At 53.0% G+C, this 22,602-nt stretch overlaps 1 protein-coding gene and 1 non-coding gene across 2 annotated transcripts; both read left to right on the forward strand.

Annotated features, from left to right (window-relative positions):
• Positions 1–1,963: 1,963 nt before the first annotated feature.
• TRNAK-CUU (transfer RNA lysine (anticodon CUU)) lies at positions 1,964–2,036 on the forward strand. Its single transcript has one exon. It is a non-coding gene; the product is annotated as a tRNA-Lys (tRNA).
• A 12,318-nt stretch (positions 2,037–14,354) lies between these two features.
• UBALD2 (UBA like domain containing 2) lies at positions 14,355–19,905 on the forward strand. The gene is made up of 3 exons (XM_055337307.1): positions 14,355–14,731; positions 15,025–15,087; positions 18,786–19,905. The coding sequence occupies exons 1-3, from the start codon at positions 14,612–14,614 to the stop codon at positions 19,101–19,103; spliced, it is 501 nt and encodes a 166-aa protein (XP_055193282.1). The 5' UTR covers positions 14,355–14,611; the 3' UTR covers positions 19,104–19,905.
• The last annotated feature ends 2,697 nt before the right edge of the window (positions 19,906–22,602 follow it).

Genomic DNA, 22,602 nt, shown 5'->3' on the forward strand with positions numbered 1-22,602 from the left:
GATGGCTATGAGGAGGGCTTGAGTTACAAGGCAAGTCCCTGGCCCAGACAAGCTGGTGGGCAGCCTTCTCTCCAGCACAGGGCTCCCTGACAGAGTTCAGAGCCCTACCTCCAGCCCCTGGCAGTAACCACTAGAAAGCATCCAGACATAGCTCTGGGACGGAACTCATGTCCTTCATGTTACTCCTTTCCCCAGATGCAGGTCCTACCTTATAGTACCAATAAAGTAAAATACGAGTCGTAAAGAATCTAGAACCACCTCAAGATAGAAGGCCTTCAGCACATTGCAAAGTAAAATGTAGCCTTATAATCTTGGGCTCCACTCAGAAACTTTTGTTCTTCTTGCCCTCAACATCCCACACCATCCTCCTATGGGCTTCTCCATATTTGAGGGTTTCGGTCAGAGCCAGCCGGGCATGTGGCTCAATAGGGCAGCTCAGTTCTGTCGCTTGCAAGCATCTGTTCTGGTCCCAGCTCAGCCTGCTCTGAGTCTGAGAAACAGGTTCCTTCCTCATCCTAGATAACACTGTCCAAGCCTATAACTTGGTTCCTCCTCCCACGAATGAGTCAGGAATCCAAAGCTTAGACTAGTAAAGAAAAACAAGGGATAGTGGATCCCTGGGTGGCTCAGCCGTTTGGCACCTGCCTTTGGCCCAGGGCATGATCCTGGGGTCCTGGGATTGAGTTCCGCATCGGGCTCCCTGCTTGGAGCCTGCTTCTTCCTCTGCCGGTGTCTCTGCCTCTCTCTGTGTCTCTTATGAATGAATAAATAAATCTTAAAAAAAAAAAAAAAAGAAAAGAGGGATCCCTAGGTGGCGCAGCCGTTTGGCGCCTGCCTTTGGCCCAGGGCGCGATCCTGGAGACCCGGGATCGAATCCAACGTCGGGCTCCCGGTGCATGGAGCCTGCTTCTCCCTCTGCCTGTGTCTCTGCCTCTCTCTCTCTCTCTGTGTGACTATCATAAATAAATAAAAATTTAAAAAAAAAATTTAAAAGAAAAAGAAAAGAAAAACAAGGGATAACACAATAATATTAGTGGACGTTTATTGAACACTCTCTGTGCCCAGCGCTGTTTTGAACGCTTTACATACTAAAACATTCATCTTTCAAAGCTACCCTATGAAGTATGTGCTATTAACACCCCCATTTCACAATTGAAGAAACTGACACAGAGAAAAAGCACTGATTTTGAGTTGGAATAATCAAGACCCCAGTTAGGTAACTTTGGACTAAGCTCTTACCAATTTTCAGTCTCCTCGTCTGTAAAATAACCTGGCCCCGGAGCCCCTGGCTGGCTCAGTCCATAAAGCATATGACTCTTGATCTCGGGGTTGTGAATTCAAGCCCCATGTTTGGTATAGAGATGACTTAAAGATAAATTCTTAGAGGCGTCTGGGTGGCTCAGTCAGTTAAGCATCTGCCTTTCGCTCAGGTCATTATGTCAGGATCCTGGGATCAAGTCCCACATTGCATCAGGTTCCCTCCTCAGCTGGGAGCCTACTTCTCCCTCTCAATCTGCCTGCTGCTCTGTCTACTTATGTTCTCTCTCTCACTGTCAAATAAATAAATAATATCTTTTTAAAAATAAAGATAAATTCTTTTTTAAAAAGATATTATTTATTCATGAGAGACACACACAGAGAGGCAGAGATATAGGCAGAGGAAGAAGCAGGCTCCCTGTGGGGAACCCAAGGCGGGATTTGATCCCAGGACCCTGGGATCATGCCTTGAGGCAAAGAGAGACATTTCAACCACTGAGCCACAAAAGTGCCCCAAAGATAAATTCTTAATAAGATAAAATAAAGTAAAATAACCTAACCCTCACTGGCTGTTTGTAAAGAAACATAAGTCAATCAATGTTCAGTTAAAAAGAAATAGTAGGATAAATTAAATAAATAAATAAATAAATAAATAAATAAATAAATAAATAAATAAATAAATAAATAAAATAAAAGCAATAGGGTTGCCTGGTTGGCTTAGTCGGTAGAGCATGTGACTCTTGATCTCAGGGTTGTGAGTTAAAGCCTCACACTGGGTGTGGAATCTACTCAAAAAAAGTCTTTGTAATTAATTTTAAAAATAAATAAGAAGTGATAACCAGCCCTCTAGGCTCCCGAGACAGAAGAGAAAGGGATAGGGGATAGTTCAGAGAAAATTGTAGCTTAAAGAGACTTCCTGGGAATTGAGTTCAAGTCTCACCTTCTACAATGTAATCACATGGTGTCGTCGTTTGGGAAAAGAGAGCTTCAGCCAGTGCCCAGGGCGGAGTTGAGATATGCAACCAAGCCTTTCAGCAGCCACCTTTGCGGGGCTAGTCCTGCATTCCTCTCTGGTCCTTCCGTGGCGCCACTTGGCTTGCTTGCCAGGGATCTGGGCCAGGGAGAAGGCCTGAGGGAGAAGACGGCGCAGACAAAGGAAAAATCCAGAAGCGATTGCCATCAAGAGAGCCATAAAAATGCTTTTAACTTGAATAAATGGTTTGGTGAGGGGTGGCACCACGTGCGTGGGGATGTTACATGCAAATACCAGGCATCCTTTGTGTAAATAGCCTCACAGCATCCTCTCCATTTGCATGCTACAGATGCAGCCCTTGGGAGAATCTCCGCTAAGAACCCAGCATTGAAGGGTCTCAGGGGCTTCCTCTAAGCATCCACTCAAGGCTGGGAGGTAAAAAAAAACACACACACATCCAGCTTTTCTCAACCTTGGGTCTAAGGGAGAAAGGAGAAGCGGGTGGGGGGAGCACGGGGATGAGTAATTTCGAGGTCAGCTCGTCCCTTAGAGCTTTCAATTTTGTTCATTTGGGCTGTCCTGATTTCAGCTCAGATGTGCGTTTTCCACCTTTGTGACACATCCACTCATTTGAACGATTCTCACAGATTCCTCTAACAGGAAGGAGAGGGAGCCTGCAGGTGAAAAGCTGACAGATGCTGCCCTGTTTGTAGCACAGTGTTCCCAAGACAGCCCTGGGGAAAGTGGGGGTGGGGGGGTGGAGGGCCTCCAGGACCCAAGGGGCTGGGGCCAGGGCAGGCCCCTTCTTTGCTGCTTGCTTGGCCCTTTTGTCCCTGCTAGGCTAATAGGAAGATTAGACCTCTGGCTCTTTTGAGTGAGTGCAGGGTCTCTCCAAAAGATAGGGCCCGTCAGCAACACATGGCCCCTGATACCTCTCTCAAGTCCTTGAGCCATGGTTTCAGTGGATTAAAGCTAAAACAACCAGAAACGAATTTCACATCCTATTCCCCATCAGTGGACTAGCCTGACACCGACAGAGGGTCTGATCCTAAATGCTTTCGAACCCTGCAGATGGTTCCTCTGGCAACCTACTGCTCTCTGTTGAGGAAAATAACCTTGTCCATTAGGAAGCCAGCAATCAGGCTTTTCATATTTTGCTTCTTGCCAAATGTGAATTCCTCATTGTTAGTTTCCTCCTCAGCTGTGTGCCACCAACAAAGAACTGTTCACACGGCAGCAAACTTCAGTGGGGTTTGTGGCTTCTTAATCTACTTTTCCATTTAAGACCGAAGTGAAAGATGATGCTTACACGGCCCAGCGTGGCCGAGTCCAGGGTGAGCAGGGTAAGGTGCTAGGGTGCGTGACCTTCACGTGGCGCTCACACTCACTGCCTTGCAGGCGTCTCAATGGTCTCTCCCTAGCTTTAGCCCTGCTGCCTGGGCATCTGGCATCTGCAGAAATGAGGGACCTGGGACCTTAATCCTATTCAAGACTAGTTTAAAGAAATTAGGATGGGGTGCCCGGGTGGCTCAGTGGTTGAGCATTTGCCTTCAGCTCAGGTTGTGATCCGTAATCCGGGGGTCCTGGGATTGAGTCCTGTGTCAGGCTCCTTGTGGGGAGCCTGCTTCTCCCTATGCCTACGTCTCTGCCTCTCTGTGTGTCTCTCATGAATAAATAAATAAAATCTTTAAAACAAATTAGGAGAGTCTGTTCTGTTGTACTTTATTTTAGTTTACTACCATTAAAGATTTTTCTTTGTTATTTGAGAGAGACAGGGAGGGGGATCACGAGTGGGGGGCAGAGGGAGAGGAACAAGCAGACTCCCCACTGAGCAGGGAGCCCCATCACAACCATGCAGGGCTCAGTCCCAGGACCCTGAGATCATGACCTGAGCCCAAGGCAGATGCTTAACCGACTGAGGCACCGAGGTGCCCCTATTTTCCTTTACTTCCATATCATTCTATCAAACAGCAGACCCTGTAAGGTTGTCTCAGTACACTCACTTCTGCCTTCATCCACTCAGCCCTGCTTTTGGTGTTGAGCTCAGCCCCCACCTGGGGCTGCACATTCTGCGCGATGAAGTCAGTGTGAAAAGAATGCACCGCTAGCATCTCAGCCCAGCATTGCCCTTCTCCGGTAAACACACCAGGCAGGCAAAAAGCCCAGCCTCTGTCTCCTGCGACCCAGAGAAACCAGAGTGTGAAAGAGGCAGCCGTGGTGACAGCCCCTATGCCCCTCTTTAACCAATGATTGACTGTGGTTACTTAGAAATTCAAAGGAAGAAAATGAGAACGAATTTTCATCTTTCTCCTAGGGTTTCTTAACCATGTGTGTCCTGGCTGGAGCATCAGATCTGGAAGAGGCCTAAAGGTCATCTGGTCCAGCCCCTTCACCTGACAGATGAGGCAGCTGCAGCCTGGGGAGGGCAGGGAATTGGCCCAAGGCCATACAGGTAGCAGCATGGCTCAGAACTCAGGTGTCCCAGACTCCGTGCACTGGGTCTTGCTAAGGGAAACTCGTACTGCTGGTTTGGTTTCTTTTTACTGCAGGGTAGGCTGTCTTCCAGGGCCAGGGTAAGAGGATGAATCCACTCAAGGAAAAAGCTCAGAAACCCAACACAGGCGGCGGGGATGTGATGCACGATAAACTGCGTTTGCATGGAAGTTGTCCATAACCATGCTTTGGTAGGACTTAGAAAGCCATGGAGCTTCTCTCAGCAGCACTCCCTGCCTCTACTCCTCGGAAACTGGAGCTGAAGTCAGACCCGTCACCTAACTCCTTGCAGGCCCAGGAACCACAGCGCAGATGAGAAGAGGGGAGTGAGAAAGAACAGCCACGGAGGGTCAGATCAGATTCTTATCGAGGGGGTTACAAGTGTCCTATAGGCACTCCTGGTGCAGCTCGGCTAAAGCCTGAGTGTGGGCTAAAGTCCACCACAGGCCAGTGATTCAATGACTTCATTTACAGCGACACATTTATTCCTGAGCTAATTGCTTGTTTATTTAAGTGATAACTGCTATCCTCATTAGGGCCCTTCAAAGACTCTGTGTTGCGCCCGCCTACTAATAAACAGAGACACTACCTACTGTTGTGGTTCTCACAGTACTGTTGGAAGCCCTAGATCTTTTTTATGCACCATGAGGTGTAGATTTATTATATTGCTTAGTTGTATACTGTTATCTTTTATTTATTTATTATTTTTTTTACTGTTATCTTTTATATTCCAAGATGAAATCCGTGTATGAAATCTGTCTGGCAATTTCCTTAGCTTTCTCTCTGCTCTTCCCATCTCTTGGTCCTGCTTCTAAAAATCACTCTCTGGGGATCCCTGGGTGGCTCAGCAGTTTAGCGTCTGCCTTCGGCCCAGGTCATAATCCTGGAGGACCCGGGATCGAGTCCCACCCACACGGGCTCCCTGCATGGAGCCTGCTTCTCCCTCTGCCTTTCTCTCTGTGTGTGTCTCTAATGAATAAATAAAATCTTAGAAAAAAAATTCACTCTCAGGTTAACTTTCCTGGTATGTCATTCCCTTGCCCATATATACCTTCAGTGGCTCCCTATTACTTTGAATAAGACAAGTGTTTTACCCCTGAGGTATTTCCAGCCTCTTCTTCTCATGTAACCTGTTGTACCCTGAATGCAGCTATCATTCCTACTCATGTGTTTGCTCAAGGAAAACCCTTCCATTTGTGCCATTCCTGTCTGCAGAGGTGAATCCCCTCAGCTGAAATCCAACCTTCTTCGCGAAGCTGCCCCTGAGAATCCTGGCCCACTGTTGACTCTTCTTTCTTAGAAGTCCTATTGCATGAATAAATTTCTGTATAACTTGTTTGACACTTACATACAGGACAAGGTTCAAACCCCAGCTCTTCCATTATTGTCTGTGTGCCCTGAGAAAGTTCTTCAATTTCCCTGAGCCTCAGGACGCCTGGGGGGCTCAGGTCATGATCCCAGGCTCCTGGGATCGAGTTCCACATCAGGCTCCTCTTGGGGAGCCTGCTTCTCCCTCTGTCCGTGTCTCTGTCTCTCTCTGTGTCTCTCATGAATAAATAAATAAAAACTTAAAAAAAAACAAACCCTCCCTGATCCTTACTTGTCTATAAATGACATGAGAATAGCAAAGCACTGTTTGAACATTCAGTTAGACAAGGCATAGAAAGCCCTAGCACAGTTCCTGATATACAGCAGGTGCTCAATAAATGCTAGCTTTTTTTAATTAAAAAATTTTTTTGTTCTGAAGTGGTTGAATTTCCAAGGTGATTTTTATGTCAGAATTCCAGGATTTCGGGCAGCCCGGGTAGCTCAGCGGTGTGGCGCCGCCTTCGGTCTGGGCCCTGATCCTGGTCACCCGGGATCGAGTCCCGCGTCGGACTCCCTGCGTAGAGCCTGCTTCCCTCTGCCTGTGTCTCTGCCTCTCTTTCTGTCTCTCATGAATAAATAAAAAATCTAAAAAAAAAAAAAAAAAAAAAGAATTCCAGGATTTCGTATGATAAAACCCCATTGGCTAGAGGCAGAACCCAGAGATTGGATTCTCTGAGATAGCATCTTTCCATACCCACTGGAATTCAAAATGCCAGAAACACAGTCTACCTATCACGTTTGTGGTGGCTACTAGATGGCCAGAGAAAAGGCCAGGCTTTTTCCTCCCCAAAATGCAACAGCTTCAGTCCCTGCACTCGAAGGGACTGGCACCCCTAAATGGCCCGCTAGCTCCTAAGACTTGGATCAGTCTTCTGTGGACTGGGGGAGGAGGGTGTATCTGTGAGTCGCTATTGTTAACTTTTCACTTATAAGTCATTTGCTAACTAGAGAGAAAGCTCATTGGGTTGGGGCCGGGTCTCTAAAGCTGATTGTTCAGGACTTTTGCCAGCCAATTGTTAAACTGTTAGTAGCTTGAAATTGGCCATAATGAGACTATTTAAACCACAGAAACCATCAAGTGCTGCCCATCAGGGCTTTACCCACTCCCTGAGCCAGTTTACCTGCCACTCCTGATCTTTGGTTTCTTTGAATTCCTGCCTCCCACCCCACTCTAGCCAACCAAAGGTCTGGATACATTATTTCCCATATGTGAGTGCCTATGGCTATTGATATATATATATATATAAAGAATAATGATTTTTTAAAGATTCTTTTTTAATTTTTAAAGAGTCTCTACAAGTCTCTACACCCAGTGTAGGGCTCAAACTCACAACCTCAAGATCAAGAGTTGCATACTCTACCAACTGAGCCAGCCAGGTGCCCCAATGAATAATCATTTTTTTTAAAGATTTTTATTTATATATTTGAGAGAGAGAGAGAGAGCACATGGATGTGTGCACAGGAGGAGGGGCACAGGGGGGAAGGAGAGAGATTGAGTTTCAAGCAGGCTCCCCACCGAGCATGAAGCCAATGCAAGGCTCGATCTCAGGACCCCAGATCATGACCTGAGCTAGAACCAAGAGTTGGCCGCTCAAACGACTGAGCCACCCAGGCACCCCAAGAAGAATCGTTTTTGAGCAATCACTCCATCCAAGCACTTCTGAATTGATTATCTCATTTAATCTTTAAAACAACCCTAAGAGATAAGCATTGTTATTGTTCTCATTTCCTGGATGGGGAAACCGAAGCTCCCGCAACTAGGTATAGGGAGCAGGAACTTGCCTGAGGTTACTCTGAGTCCCAAGCCCCCTGAACGGTTCTGTCTGTTGTGGCTCCAGTTGTAAAGGGCAAAGCATGGAGATGTCCCTCCAGCCCCACCTAGCCTTGCCTCCCTACATGTTTAATCTGTCTTCCTTAGCCTACCCACTTCCTTCTACATCATCTTCTTATCTGAATTAGGACCATTTGTTGACAAGCCCTTTGATGCTCTGCATCCTCTTGTCTACAGAAATCCTTTTTAGCCTTAAACTTCTCTCCAAGAGCTCTGGCAGATGAATAACCTACCTTCCTATAAACTCTAAATATACGCCCTGGGCTTTGTAACTGCCTTGGGGCCTAGACAGACGCCCTGTCTCCTGGAGCAGGCCCTTCTGATGAGTGGGCTCCATACAAAGTCTGCTCAGTGGGGCAGCCCTGCCTTGGGGCTCCCAGAAGGCAGGATACAGGATTTTCTCTGACTGTCCTCAGGCCCCAGGGCCATGCTAGGCATGGGCGCCGCTGGCGATGAGGCACATTCTGGTGGTTTCCCAATTCTGTTGTGTACTACCCGGTGCTCTCGTTCTCAGTAAATATTTCCTTCCTCTTCACGCAGAACGCTGCCCTGTGTTTATTTCTAGCCCCCGTGCTTGGTCCAAAAAAATGATCTGTGTGGCTTGGGCTTTTGGGGTCAGGAAAAAGCACACATCCCAAGGCGCCCTGTGTTTCTGAAGGAGAAGGGCACCCATCACTGTCAAACTTGCAGAAAAAAAAAAAAAAGATGAGGAACTTTATTTTAACCAAACCCATCTCTTCCAGGACTTGCCCTGACTTCCTGTGTTCCTGAAAATTCCTGAAACCTCAAACAGTATCTCATCAGAAACTCCAGGCCTCTCCAGCATTGCCCTATGCCCCGCTGAGTCCTATGCCAAGTAAATTCCCTCTGCACCTCTGAGATTTAGAGATAAGCAGGTGAAAATAGGCTCATTGTCACTGCCCCCACAGCCTGGGACTTAGTTGGTTAATACTGACATTGATACCCTGGTCTCCTCTTTTTCTTGCTTCCTCCTGGGTTTGGAGAGGCCGTGTGGATTCTTCTGGACCGTGAACAGAAATGTGTTACTTGTGGGCTAAAGCACATAATTGCCAAGGCTCGACTCTTCAGCACTCTCTTGCCTTCTGGCATGTTCCACATAGTACAAAGGACAGATAGGAAACCTTTCAGGCTTTGTGATCCATACTGCAATAACTCAGCTCTGCTGTAGCACAAAAGCAGTCAGAGATACTACATAAACAAATAGGGTAATTGTGTTCCAATAAAACTTTATTTATAAAAACAGGCAGCCACCCAAGGGCTAGAGTTTACCAACTGGCAGCTAAAGATGGTGGAAACTCCCACATTTTGGGTCATCACATCATTGCCCAGAGGGCAGTTCTTCTTGAGAATCACCAAACTGCAGCAAACTTCGTATTGGTGAGAAGTAACAATTTAGAACTGTACTTACCCGAACATAACTTCTCCTGACCTGATTAATTTGAGGAGACGCTGCACCAGCTTGAGACATTTTGTGGCATTTTGGGGGGATTAAGGGAAGGATACTAACCACCCCCTCCTACCCCACTGCCCAGAGGAGATCTACTCTAACCCTTGCCTGAGCTTAGTGTTCCCCCCACCTCATCACCTCCCAAGAGATGCCTTAAACAGTCCTTGCTATGAACTTGTTTTCAAAGTAACTCTGAAAAAAAAAAAAAAAAGCAAACAAACAAACAAAAAACAAGTAACTCTGGGCTTTGGTTCTCACTGTTCTTTTCTGAAAATGCCTTTCATTCTCCTTTTTATCTACTTCAATCCTTGCCAGCTTCGCTTCTTCCTCCTCCAAGCAACCTTCCTGACTATCTCCTTACCACCTATGATTGCTAGTTTGGACCAGAGTTACTGTCTGGGCTCATGGAAAAGAGAACAAGAGAGCCAGTCCTGTTTGCGAGAGAGACCCATGTTGGTAAGGGCAGCTCCACGGAGCCCACCCAGCAGAGTTACTGGAGAGAGGGATGGGGCACAGAAGGGGTGAGCCATCTACGCAAAGGAATCAATCTGTCACACGGTGCATTGTTTGGAGATATATATGTACAGAAGTACATGTCAAAGAAAAGCAAAGGAATGATTTTTTTTTTTTATTTATTTATGATAGTCACAGAGAGAGAGGCAGAGACACAGGCAGAGGGAGGAGCAGGCTCCATGCACCGGGAGCCCGACGTGGGATTCGATCCCGGGTCTCCAGGATCGCGCCCTGGGCCAAAGGCAGGCGCCAAACCGCTGCGCCACACAGGGATCCCCAAAGGAATGATTAATGCAAATTTGAGGATAGTGAGTCTGGGGAGAAAGGGAGGTATGTTTTTGGGGAGGCTCATGTGAGAGCTTTCAAAGGTACTAGCCTTGGACATCTTAAGTTCTATGTTGGGTACGTGGGTGATTGCTCATTGCTCCTCAAACCATGCATAGGTTATACACAAACTCTTGGTGTGTATGTATTTCTCAAAAAACAAAAAAACAAACAAACAAACAAAAAAAACCACCCAAAACAAAAAAAAGGGTGGGTCAGGTAAGAAGGCTGCCCCCGACAGAACCTGAAGTCAGCAGCTGCCACAGCAATGGACCTTCTGTGTTTTGAACGCAAGGGCGAGGCCACAGAGGCCCAGCTCCATGCCAGTCAATTCCTAGACCATCGAAAGTGGCCAGGAGCCTGAGTCCCAGTGGACAATCGAAGGCCCCTAAGAAGAACCTTCCTTAGAAAGTTGCCTCTCTACCCTGCCTTTCTCTCCCCCTGGGCGAAGACCCAGCCTCTGGCGTCCCTTCGAAAATTTGCCAGACTCACCTACCATGAGACACACCTGGCAATCAGAGGCAGGGCCACCTTATCACCAGGCTGACAAAGGACAGAGAGTACAGGCCACCAGTGCTGCTTATAGGAAATGCCATTAACTGTGTTGGGAGTGGTATGGCCTTTGTCCCTTGGGGGACATGTGATATTTGGTGAAAATGGAGCTGGTATAAACCAGCATGAACTCATCACTTGTGAAATGGCTTTGACCTTCTTGCTGCTTCCCACAACACAGACACCCTTTTCTGTCTCTTTAGTAACACTGAGGGAGAAGAGAAGATAAGGTGGATTCCAGGGGGGAGGCAGGGAGAGAAAGTAGAACATGATATTTAAGAGCACTGGCTTTGGGTGCAAACACATGTACCTGAGTTCAGAGCTCAGCTCCACCTTGAGCTAGCCTCGTGCCCTTGAGCAAGTCACTGACCCTCTCTGACCCTGCTTTTCTCACTTCCTAACTGGGGATATGCACAGTCCCCACCTCACGGGGTTGCTGTATTATATAAGATAATTCAAGCAAAGGATTTAGCACAGAGCTGAGTTCATAGTACATCCTCAATAGACATAAATCTCAATTATCACAGAGGGGAACTGGGATTTGCCTGGAGTAGAGGAAGCACTCCTGCACTAGCCCCCATCCTCTTTAAGGAGAAAGACTAGAAAAAAATTAATGCTCCGAAGCAGCAAGGTGCATCTAACCCACTATTTAGTAGAAATAGCATCCATTTTCACTGGAAAGTAGTAGCACAAAATAGGTTGCGTTAAGCAAACAAAAGCTAGCAGTAGCATTGGAAGTCCAACTGGGGAAGGGAGCCATCCACCTGCCAGCACCTGAGCCCCCCTTCCTGGGCCTGGACCTTCCAGCCTCAGCCAACTGCCCCCTGGGCATCCAGCCCACCCTCCCTCGCCTTCCCCCAACTTCTCTCCCCTTCTCCTGGCCACTTGTCCCTTTGTCCTGGCAACTTGAAGGAGCAGTAGGGAAACAAATATGAAGCTATCGAGACAGCAGGTGGCCCCATCCCCCATGGAGGCCTCACTCATTTTCAAGGAGCCCCACTGCAAACCCCAGGGGCCTCGATTGCCCTTGGGTGGAAAAGGTAACGACTCCAGCACGAAGGAAGGCGGTGTGCTGTAAGGGGTAACCTCGAGGTTATGGAACTAGACTCAGCCAACACCTCACCCCGCTACTTGGTACTGTGACCTCCGGGAGGCTCCTCCCCACCGGTGTGCCTTGGCCACCTGGCTTGTGAAATGGGACTCTGGATTGTTGTGAAGACTGAAATGAGTTCAGTGACATTAAACTCTTAGAAAGGTGCCTGGCTCACAGGAAGTGCTTGGTGGGCGGTGGTGGTTTGTTGTGGTCCAGCTATTGTCGCCTGTCTCAGCAACCCCTCGCCTACTTACATTCACAAGATCTTTGGGAACCGCCAGAGGAAACCCTGGTGAAGAGACTCTCTCTTCCAGGTGCTGCCTCATGGCTCATTCTGTAGCTCAGGCCATTGATGGCACGAAGATTTTCTTCCTTCTGAGGCTACTACTGTTTTACTTGTTCTTGATGGGCATGTTTTTATTGCTCTGTTTTACCTGCTGCACATTGTGCTCTCAGATTAAAATAATGATACCTTCGGTTAATAATACCTCGTGCTGGGAGGGTTGCTTTCATCCCAGCAGCTCAAAGCCCTCTACAAACATGACCTCATTCATTCTCTCTGTGCTCCCAGGACAGGGACACTCCTATGTAAGCTGGCCTGAGAAGGGAAGCCCTACCCCCATTCATCTCCAACCAGATTCTCAGAAGCCAAAGTATGGACTGAGCATTTCCACCTCCGGCGGCCACAAATCAGAGACGGAACTGTTACTCTCCTTCTCTCTCTGCCTAGAGTGACCTTAAGCCCACAGAACCAGAGTCCCTCTGTCTTGGGGGTCTTGTCCTCCACACCTTGCCCAGGTGCCCACAGCTGTGATAATGATACCTGCAAATGGTAAACATTAAAGAAATCTTCAGAATAAACCACCTTGATAGCCAGGGGGGGGGAAAGGTTTGGCAATTTTGGCATTTTCAGGATGCTTGTCTTTCTGGAGAATTTCTTAATTAAGACCCAAGGGCTCCCGAAAGCTAAAATGCCTCTGCCCAGGTAAATCCTACTACTCATGGTCCTGGCATGTTTGCCACCTGTATGTACTTGTGAGAACCGGAGCCCCACGATGACAGTACTTCCTTGTTCTGGGGCTGCTTGTGGCCTGAGCTCCCCAGCAATACAGGCTGCTGGCTGCTCACTTTTGTTTTCACCTTGCAATTACTGGAAGGGAAGGGCTGCAAGCTGTGCTCAACTCTCCAGCCACACTCCGGGTCTCAGCCCACGTGCATGCACTTCATTAAGGCACGAGAAACAGTCAAAAAGCTGACTCCTTCCTCTTCAAAATAAACAAACAAACAAGTAAGCAAACAAACAAAAGGACTAACTAAATGAGATAAGCTCATTACAAAGCCTGAGGCTGTTTTTCATCAGTACAGAAACGTTGGGTGTAGTTTCTCTTATTTACATTTTATTTTTTATTGTCTCAGAGACTTAATTCACTCTAGGCAAAATCAAAATAGAACCATGGCTTGCTTTCTTTTAGCCTCTTTATTTGGCAGACCCTTATGTAATTTAAATATACTGTGTGATTGGTGTTTCAGATCCAAAACTAAGTTTTTCAGAAACAAATTCTAATGCTAAGTTCCTAGTAATATTTACCTTCCTGACCTCTGTGCCCCTTCCTCAGTCGGCTTAAACTCCTAGCTCTTTCTCCACCCCCACAATTCCCAAACAAAGCCCAGAAAGTCAAATCGTTTTTTTTTTTTTTTAAGATTTTATTTTTAAATGATCTCTACACCCAAGATGGGGCTCGAACTCACAACCTGGACATCAAGAGTCACAGGCTTTTCCTACTGAGCCAGCCAGGCGCCCCCCAAAGGTCACTTCCTTATCCAGAAGATGGAAGCTCAAGAGCATATAAACAAATCTTGTTTCTAAATGGCTGGGGTTTGAGAGCCAATGAGAGCAAAGTTTTTGGTCTGAAAACCAGGAAGAGACTGGCCTGTGGGGATGGTAGGGATCAAGAGGAGGTAGAAAGCGGGTAGCTTTTATTTCTATAACAGGCTGAAAAAGTGGGGGGGGGGGAGAGATGCTTGAAAGTTTAAAAAAAATAAACAATTTTGAGACTCGAGCAGCTGCAAACTCTCTGTTTTCTATTTTGATCATTCTGTTTCTCGAGATGACCACATCTTTCAGAGGAAATGAGTCAAAGCCACTCTGTCTTGCTTTTCCAGCTGAGCATGTTCAGTTTCAATGAAGTAATGAATGAACTTGGCCGCACCACCCCCAAGCCTACAACAGCAAACACAGGGCGCTCGGCCAATCAGCAGACACTCAAGGTTTTCAAGTTGAGTTCAAACGGGCGCACGGCGGGCCAATCAGCGCGCGCGGCCCCGCCCCAAACTCCCGGGCCTGGCCAATCACGAGCCCGGACGAGCCAAAACACAGCGGCCGGCCAATGCGGGGCCGCCCCACGGCGCCGGCCTCCGCCAATGGGCGCGGCCGGGCGAAAAGAGAAACAGTGCGGGCCGCAGGCCGCAGGATTCGAATCGAACGTCCGCACCGGAGCCGGGCGCAGGCCGAGCGGCGCGGGCCAATCAGCGGCGGCGGCTCGCGGCCCCCGAACGTTGGGACACCGGCCCCGCCCCGCGCCGTTGTTTGTGGTGTCGGCGGCCGCGGGAGCCGGACCGGGACACTCGCCGGGCGGGCGGGCGGCGGCGGGGCTCCGGGGCTCCGGGGGCGGCGAGCGCGAGCCGAGGGCGGCCGGTCTCCCGCGGCCGCCGAGCCGGGATCGCGCGGCGGCCGGAGCCATGTCGGTGAACATGGACGAGCTGCGGCACCAGGTCATGATCAACCAGTTCGTGCTGGCCGCGGGCTGCGCGGCCGACCAGGCGAAGCAGCTGCTGCAGGCGGCCCACTGGCAGTTCGAGGTGCGCGCTGGCCGGGCCCCGGGGGCGCGGGGGCGCGCGGGGGGCGGGCGGGGGCGGCGCGGGGCTTCTATTTCTGCCTCCCGGCGGGGCGGTCGGCGGCCGCGCGGGGGGCGGGCGGGGGCGGGCGGGCGCGGCGCGGAGGGCCCTGCGGGCGGGACCCCCCAGCACGCACCCCAACGCCGCGCGGCCCGGGGGGACCTCGGGGGGGGGAGGCAGGGAGGGGGGGGAGGCAGGGAGGGGGCCGCCCGGCCCGGCCCCGTTAACCGCCGCCCCGCCGCCGTGTGTGTCCGCAGACCGCCCTGAGCACGTTTTTCCAAGAAACCAACATTCCCAACGGCCACCACCACCACCAGATGGTAAGTGGGGCCGGGGGCCGGGGGCGCGGGGGCGCTGTCAGCCGCCGGCGGTGACAGCCATGTTGCCGGGGAGCGCCGCGCCGCGATGTAAACAAAGAGCCAAAATGTCTTCCAGGAAAGAGCGGCTCCGGGGCCGCCGGCTCGCCGGGCTGGGTGGCCCTGCCTCCCGGGCGGCGGGACCCGCGACCTGGGGCGGGCGGGGGGGCGGGCGGCCCGGAGTGGGGAGGGGGCTCGGATGCGACCCGTCGCCTGGGGCAACTGGGAAGCCCAGGGACGGGCCCCGGGGTGTCCGTTTGCGGGGAGCCCCCTCCTGCCCCCCCCCCGGCCCCCGCAGCGCTGCAGGGAACAGGAAAGGGCCAAATCCAAATCCACCCTGGCTCCGGGCGCGGGGCTCTACCCAGGGAGGTACGTTCGCTCTTTCCTGTTGTTGGGAAAGGGACGTGCCCCGAGCGAGCGAGCGAGCGAGCGAGCGCGGAGGACGGTCGGACTGTGACAAGATGAGGACGGGAATTTGCATGTGATCTCAGGAGGTGAAGACCCTGTAAAGTACGGGGAAACCGAGCGCCTCAGGTCCCGATTTGCTTGCTCTCCGCGGCCCCCCTCGGCCTGAGCCTTTGCCCTCCCGTTCAGTGGGGTGTCCTGCCTTCCAGGGGCACGGGACATCGCTTTGCTTTGGAGGCTTGAATGCCTTCCCCTCCCCTCCCCACCCCCCCCTAGTTACCTATTAGCCCTGCTGGGGGAGGAGGGACTGGCCTGGGCCATAGGGACTGTAAGACATTATTCCCCAGGAGATCTGTTGTGGCTTTTGGAGTGCATTTTTGGCATTTTTAACACTTGATGTCCTTGCCCATGCCTCCCTTCCCAGAGCTGCTGCCCTTCCTGGAGGAGCTGCAAATGGTCGCTCTGCTGTCTTGTCCTTGGTGCCCTGTTTTCACCTAGTTGCAAAGGACAGGTGGAAGGGTCTGTCTTGACCTTTTAACCGGCTTTTTGCTCCCAGTGGCTCATGCTGTGTACAAATCAAAAGACAAACGCATTGGAATACGATGGGAGAATTGTGGGGGCTCCGGGGCCGTGGCGGCTAAGGCCAGGTTCCTTGAAAACCAACAGGGGTCATCTCTAGGAGACCCCCCTCTGCACCTGACCGTGGGAAAGCTCTGGCTCCCACCTTGCCCTAGAGCCTGGGAGCACCCTGCCCCCTCCCCCCCTCAAAAGGGCCTTGAGGTTTGCTCAACCAATTTCTGGCCATTTGAAAAAGCCCAGGGGCTTCCAGCTCAGCCATTCTGTGATGCCATGAACGGGGAGGCTGACTCGGGGGAGCTGGGATGACTGGCTCCTTTAGACCTTGTTCCTTTTCTGCAAATCCCAGGGGAGTATAGTCAGAGTGTCTCTCTCAATCTCTCCCTCTCTCTCTCTCCCCCTCCCCCACATTTTTTTTAACTTTTGAAGTTTAAGTCATCTCTATTCCCCACATGGGGCTGGAACTCAGGACCCCAAGATGAAGAGTCAAGGGTAGCTTGCTCTCAACTGAGCCAGCCAGGCACCCAGGGATTATAATCTCTTAAAACTTCCCTCAAGGCAGGTTTTGTAACAGGCATTATAATCGGTGTATCCATCAATACACCGCATATTGAGTATGTAATCAGCACAGAGGAGAATGCCGTTCCTGCCCTAAAGGAGTCTGTAATTTTTTTGAGAGAGAATCAATCAAAGGAAAAAGTTAAAAGCAGGAACAGTAATGGCATAATAGCAATCCCAGAAGTGGCCCAGGGCACGAGTAACTGAGAAATGGTTGTCCCGTAAACTCCTGGACATTCACAGTGGGAGGCATCCCAGCGAGGGGTGCTCCGCTTTTAATTGGGGAGCACTGAGAAGAGGAGCAAGGCACTCGATTGGAAGCAACGTGCCGTGGACACACTGGGTGTGCTTGAGGACTGGAAAGCTCTATCCATAGTTGTTAGAAGCAAGGAACTAGCAAGGAACTAGAGGGGCTTTGCAAACATCGGGTCCAAACCCCCTGCTTTTACCAAAGTAGAGAGAACCTCGGAGAGGCTAAGGAACTTGCCCGAGCCCACACAGCCAGGTGGGCACAGGATGCTCCTGGTCCAGGCGGGCCAGGCCATTCTCTGCAGCAGGGTGGTTGTTGAGACAGGCCTCACTGGCTCGGTCAACTGGGGAAGTCACGATGCTGTGATGCAATTGGCCTCCACCCCCACCCCCCATTCATTGTTTCCTGCTGCGGAGAAGTCAGCCCTGGGGTGGGGGGCGGGGAACAGCGAAGGGAGGAGGGAAGTGGTCTGGGTGGGGCCAGGCCTGCTGGGACTCCTGTGGCCGCCCCTGAGGAAGACAATGGTGGAGCTCCCTAGCTGCTCATAGGGTGCTGGCCCAGTTAGCAGGACAGACTCGCCTCCCTCGTCTCCCTCCCCATTTCTGGCTGGGATTTAACTGCAGAGCTGTGAAAAGCTCCCTCTGCGAGGTGAAGAGCCCTAGAATCTTGCTCCCCCAGCCCGGTGCCTGGGGGAGGGGCTGGTGTTGCTAAAATTAGGAGAAATTCAAAGAAGGACTCCCGTGGCTTCCTGGGAAAGGGAGAAGCTGCTGTGAGGTCAGAACCGGCTTTGTGTGGGCCCTGCTCTCTGCTGCCTCTTCCCCATGGTCCTGTGAGAGACTTCTGGGTGACACCCCTGGCCCCATCCGGAGAGGGCCAGTCACAGCGCAGCACCCTAACCCCGCCCTTGCAGCACCCTAACTCCGCCCTTGACCTTCCGGGCCGGGTCCCTGATCAGAAAGTGGGGGGAGGGACACTGGAGATTTTGGGGAGTTTCCCTCCCAGGGTAGTGGCAGAAAACAGATGTTGGGGTGTCTGCCAGTACCCCCAGGAGGAGGGCTGAGAGGACCCAACAGGCTGAGCATCCCACCAACACAGCATGGGGGAGATGCTAGAGACACACAAACCCCAAATCCCTGGTTTTTGTCCTCGGGGAGCCCAGGAGCACAGAGCTGGGTAGAGAGTGAGGAGCTGGGGCCTGCAGCTCTGGGAGCCCCCACCGCCCCGGGAACCCGAGCCCAGGAATCCCATCCTCTTAGCCTGTAGTCTGCAGCGGGTGTGTTTTGGTCAGTGACTTGCGCTCCGGGCCTCAGTTTCCTCACCTGTGTCCGGGCGTTGTGACAGGTGAGATCATGAAGACCCAGGCTCCAAGGCCTGCCGCCCGGTGCTGTGCGTGGAGCGAGCCCAGACGCTGAGAAGGTGCAGCTCCTCCTCCGGCCGTCGGTGGAGGAGGGAGACCCTGGGTCTGGCGGCCTTCCTGTGACCAACAACCTCGGAACATCTGAGGGCGGATTACTGAGGGAGCCAGCTGGTTTCTTACCCAGGCCCAGGCGCTAAGCGGTGGTGTCCTGGGCTGCTCTCTTGTCCTCACTTGAATCTGACACCCTGGCCTCTGGTTGGAATTAACCCTTTGCGGCAGACACTCCTCCAGGCATCCCTGCCCGGCATCCAGGAAGCTTTCTTTGGTTTTGATAAAAATCATCAGGGTTTGTCCTTATATTTTGTTTGTGTTGGTTCAGGGTGAGAAGGGTCCGTTCAAGCTGCCGCGCAACTGGGAACTGGGCTGTCGGGGGCTCTGTGGGTCCACCGGGCGCAGCTCAAAGCTGGGGTGGGGGTGAGCTGGAACCTTCCCGACACCTGTGTTCTCTCCCTGCAGATGTGCACTCCGAGCAACACACCTGCCACACCGCCCAACTTCCCCGACGCACTGGCCATGTTCTCCAAGCTTCGTGCCTCCGACGGCTTGCAGAGCAGCAACAGCCCTATGACGGCCGTGGCCTGCTCCCCCCCGGCAAACTTTAGCTCCTTCTGGGCCTCGTCCCCACCCAGCCACCAGGCCGCCTGGATCCCGCCCTCCTCCCCCACGGCCCACAGTTTCCACCACCTCCACCACCCGCAGCCCACGTGGCCCCCCGGGGCGCAGCAGGGGGGCTCGCAGCAGAAGGCCGTGGCTGCCATGGATGGCCAGAGATGAGACTGGGTGCTGCCAGGCGCTGGGCTGGAGCTGGCAGGCAGTCCAGGGCCGTGGGGACACAGGAGGGCCGGGGAGGGGGGAGCTGGGGCGGGCGGGGGTTTCCTGAAGATCGCACTGGAAGATTTTATAAAAGAATTTTTGTGGGTGGGGGGGGATAGTAAACTTCCTGAGCCACTTGGGCCCTTCAGGAGTTTCTCTTCAGACAAGTTTTTCTCTTTTTAATATATAACTATAATATATATGAATATATAAATATAACTAATGTATGTGAGAATGGGGTTGGCTGGCTGAGGCTTTGGGGTTGGCCAGGAAAGGCCAGAGCATCCCCTTGGGCCAGCACTCCTTCCACCCCTCATCCCAGGGCAGGTGCTTGGAAGCCAGGTGGGGGTGATCCTGTAGTCACGAGGTGTCTGCTGGCTGCCTCTCAGAGGTCACGCCTTCTGGAATCAGGAGGCCCCCCCAGGGTCCCCTCCAACGCGGCTGAAGGCGTGGAGGCCTGGCCATCACGAGCTCTCCCCACCCGGACTCCTCAGCGGCCCTGCAGCTCTTGTCTGTCCCGGTGCCTCCTGTCACCAGCCGGATGAGCGGGGCTGGTGCAGAACTAAAAGAGCCTGCTTGGGTCAAAGGCTCCGGCTCTGCCTGGCGGGGGTTCTGATTCTCCGCCGCCACCCTGCCTCTCCCACTGCGTCCCGCCCGCATGGATGACCAGAGTGGAGAGCTTGCCTTTGGATTGAGTTCCCAAATCAATCATCTCACCAGGGTGAAATTTTAATTTAAAAACTTAAAGAGACTTTTCTAACTACCCTAAGTTTGTGGTGCCTTTATTTGCCTTGAGAGGAAAAGCGCTCTCCCGGGGAACAGAGTTGGTTGGGGCTCCCGCAGTGTTGGGATTATGGGGCGGGGGGATGGGCTTCCTTGCCACTGGCTGGTCTGGATATTATGACGGGGTGTCCAGACCGGGGGGTTGATGGGACAGGCTGGGTCCAGCTGAGTATGGGCAGGAGAGGGGGATTCTGGGCCTGATCTCTCTGATCCTCTCCCCATCTTGACCCTTGCTGTGCGGCCTGCCTCGGGCTGGCGCTTACCCCTTACCCCGGTGCTTACCCCCTCCCTAGCCTTTGTCTTGTCTGCTGTGGGGGGGAGCACTCCTTCATCTGGTGGCCCATGGCACCCCCTCCCCAAGCTGCCCCGCCTCCGACATCTTACAGCTGGCTCCATCCCTTCTGTTCCTGTCCTCTCTGGGGTAGCCTGTCCCTGAATGCATATTGAGTGGCTGTGCCCATGAGGTCAGCCAAGGCTGTCCAGGATCCACAGAGACAGGGTGGGTCCCCAGAGGGACTGGCTGCCTTTCCCTTCCCACCTTCCCCACAGCCGCCAGCCATTAGAACGGAGGCAGTGTTGGCAATTCCTGGCCCAATGGGGCCCTTTCTCAGGTGATCCTGCAGTGCCGTGAGGAGGTGAGGCAGGAGGAGCCTGTGTGCTGGCTGGAGGGGGTGGTGGCTGGCCTCCGGGTTGGGATTCCTACAGCCTCCTGCTGGGGAGGAGGGATGCTACCTTGCAGCCCCCCTGCCCCCCAAGACCTCTTCAACATGTGGGCGGGGCTTTTTTCCCTCAGCAGCCAGAGCACCATAAGGGACCCTACTCTGGGTTGGGCCTGGAGGTTCATACCCAGAAGGCTTGCTTCCCCGGTGCCCCCCAGCTGCCCTCAGCCCCTCTGCATGTGATGGCTTACTTTGAGCCTGGGTTAGTCCTTTCAGTTTTGTTTCCTGGTTGGAAACCCCTGGGGCACCTCCTGGCCTCCCCGCTCCGCCAGCCCACCTGTGTTTTCCCGGGCTGCGAGGGGAAGTCCCTGGAGGGGACGTGGGCGGCCACACTGGGACCACAACCTGGTGAGGGGTTGGGGGGCCTGGCCCAGGTGCAGGGATGGGGGTTGGCCTGGGCCGCTTGGGGAATGTCCTCCACAGGGCGTGGAGGGCTGGGCTGTCCTGCTCCTGCTCCTCCCTGCGAGCTGGTGAGTTTGGATTCGAGGCCAGGGACACGGAGGAGCCAGCAACCTGCTGACATTTCTCAGGCTGGGTGAGACAAGGGAGCCCGAGCAGGAGCAGCGGGCTGGACCTGGCTCTGGCCCCTGCTCGAGGAGCACAGGGCACGGGGTGTGAGGGGTGCCTGCCGGGCCCCCGGGGTTCCAGCTGCTCCCTCCTCTTGTCCAGCCAGAGCACTGGGTCATTGCCTGAACATGGAGGGATCTCAGCCTGTGGGGAAAGTAGGGGGAAGCCCCCCCGCCGGGGAGCACCTGCCCTACCCCATGACACCCCCAGCCAACCCCACCCTCCTTTGCCCACATGGGACCGGGGAGAAACCCTTTCTGGGCAGTTTCCTGCCACACTTTCCTTTCCTGTGTGATTTGTCACCCCGTTCCCTCACACCTTAAAGCAGGCCTCTTGTGTCAGACACCCCTTTACCAAGTCAGGGACATGGGGGCTGGGGGTGTGGCCCCCGTGAGAACAGACCTGAAGACAGGAAAGCTGCTTCTAGGGCACCAGAGGCCTCAGGGGGAAGGCTTTTCTCCCCTGTCCCTGGGGGTCCGGCTGGGCGCAGGGGCTGGACCCTTACAGTTTCCATACCTGCTGAGCCCAGCCCCCCGGCCTCGCTCTGTCCCTCAAACCTGCCAAGACGTTTCGCACAAGGAACTTTGGATAGCAGGCAGCCCTCTTGCCTGTTTGGTGCTAGTGGACTGAGGGGGCTGGAGCAGGACAGAGGCTGGGCCTCGAGGCCACTGGGCAAGTGGCAGTCACCTGGCTAACCCCCCAACACACACTTCTGCTCTACCTTCCTGGGGAGCGAGGAGCGGAGCCGGAACCGGCCTAGGCCTGGCAGCCCCTGGTCAGCCCATCTGCCTCTGCAGCAGCCACTCAAGGGTTAGCTGCAAACAGAAACCTTCCCAGGTGGCCGGTGGCACTGGTCCCCTAGGACGTCGTGCCAGGAGCTGGGCACTGCCCGAGCCAGAAGCAGCCGAGCAGCAGGCGGCTGCCAGCCTCACCTTTGCCTCACGGGAGGGCTCAAGGCTGGACTCCATGAACCCCATTGTGTCCGGAACGTCCCAGTTGGCCAGGCCACCCTTTAGGCCGGCCCCCCAGATGGGAGGGCAGGGCCCCAGTCAGGGGGACAGCAGGAGAGAGCTGGCAGGTGTGAGAGCAGGTCCTGCCCCCCCAACCCCCGCCAGCTCCCAGATCTGGGGCCTGGCCTCTGCTGCTTCTCCCGAAGCCCCAGCGCCCTTGGAGGACGTCTTCGTCTGTTTTGGGGGGGCGGGGTCATGGTCTAACCCTCAGGCTACAAGTCCCACCTGTTCTCCAAGAGAAGGTCGGCCACCTGGACCTGGGGGTGACCTGGCGGTGCCCGGCCGCGGAGCCCCCTCCCCTTCCGCTCCATCTCCCCCAGCCAAGACCAGACAACACTCGCCGCCTCAAGCTTCTTCCTAAACATTTATTAGTAACTGGGC

This window comes from Nyctereutes procyonoides, unplaced genomic scaffold, assembly GCF_905146905.1.
Source record: "Nyctereutes procyonoides isolate TBG_1078 unplaced genomic scaffold, NYPRO_anot_genome, whole genome shotgun sequence".
Classification (NCBI taxonomy): domain Eukaryota; kingdom Metazoa; phylum Chordata; class Mammalia; order Carnivora; family Canidae; genus Nyctereutes; species Nyctereutes procyonoides.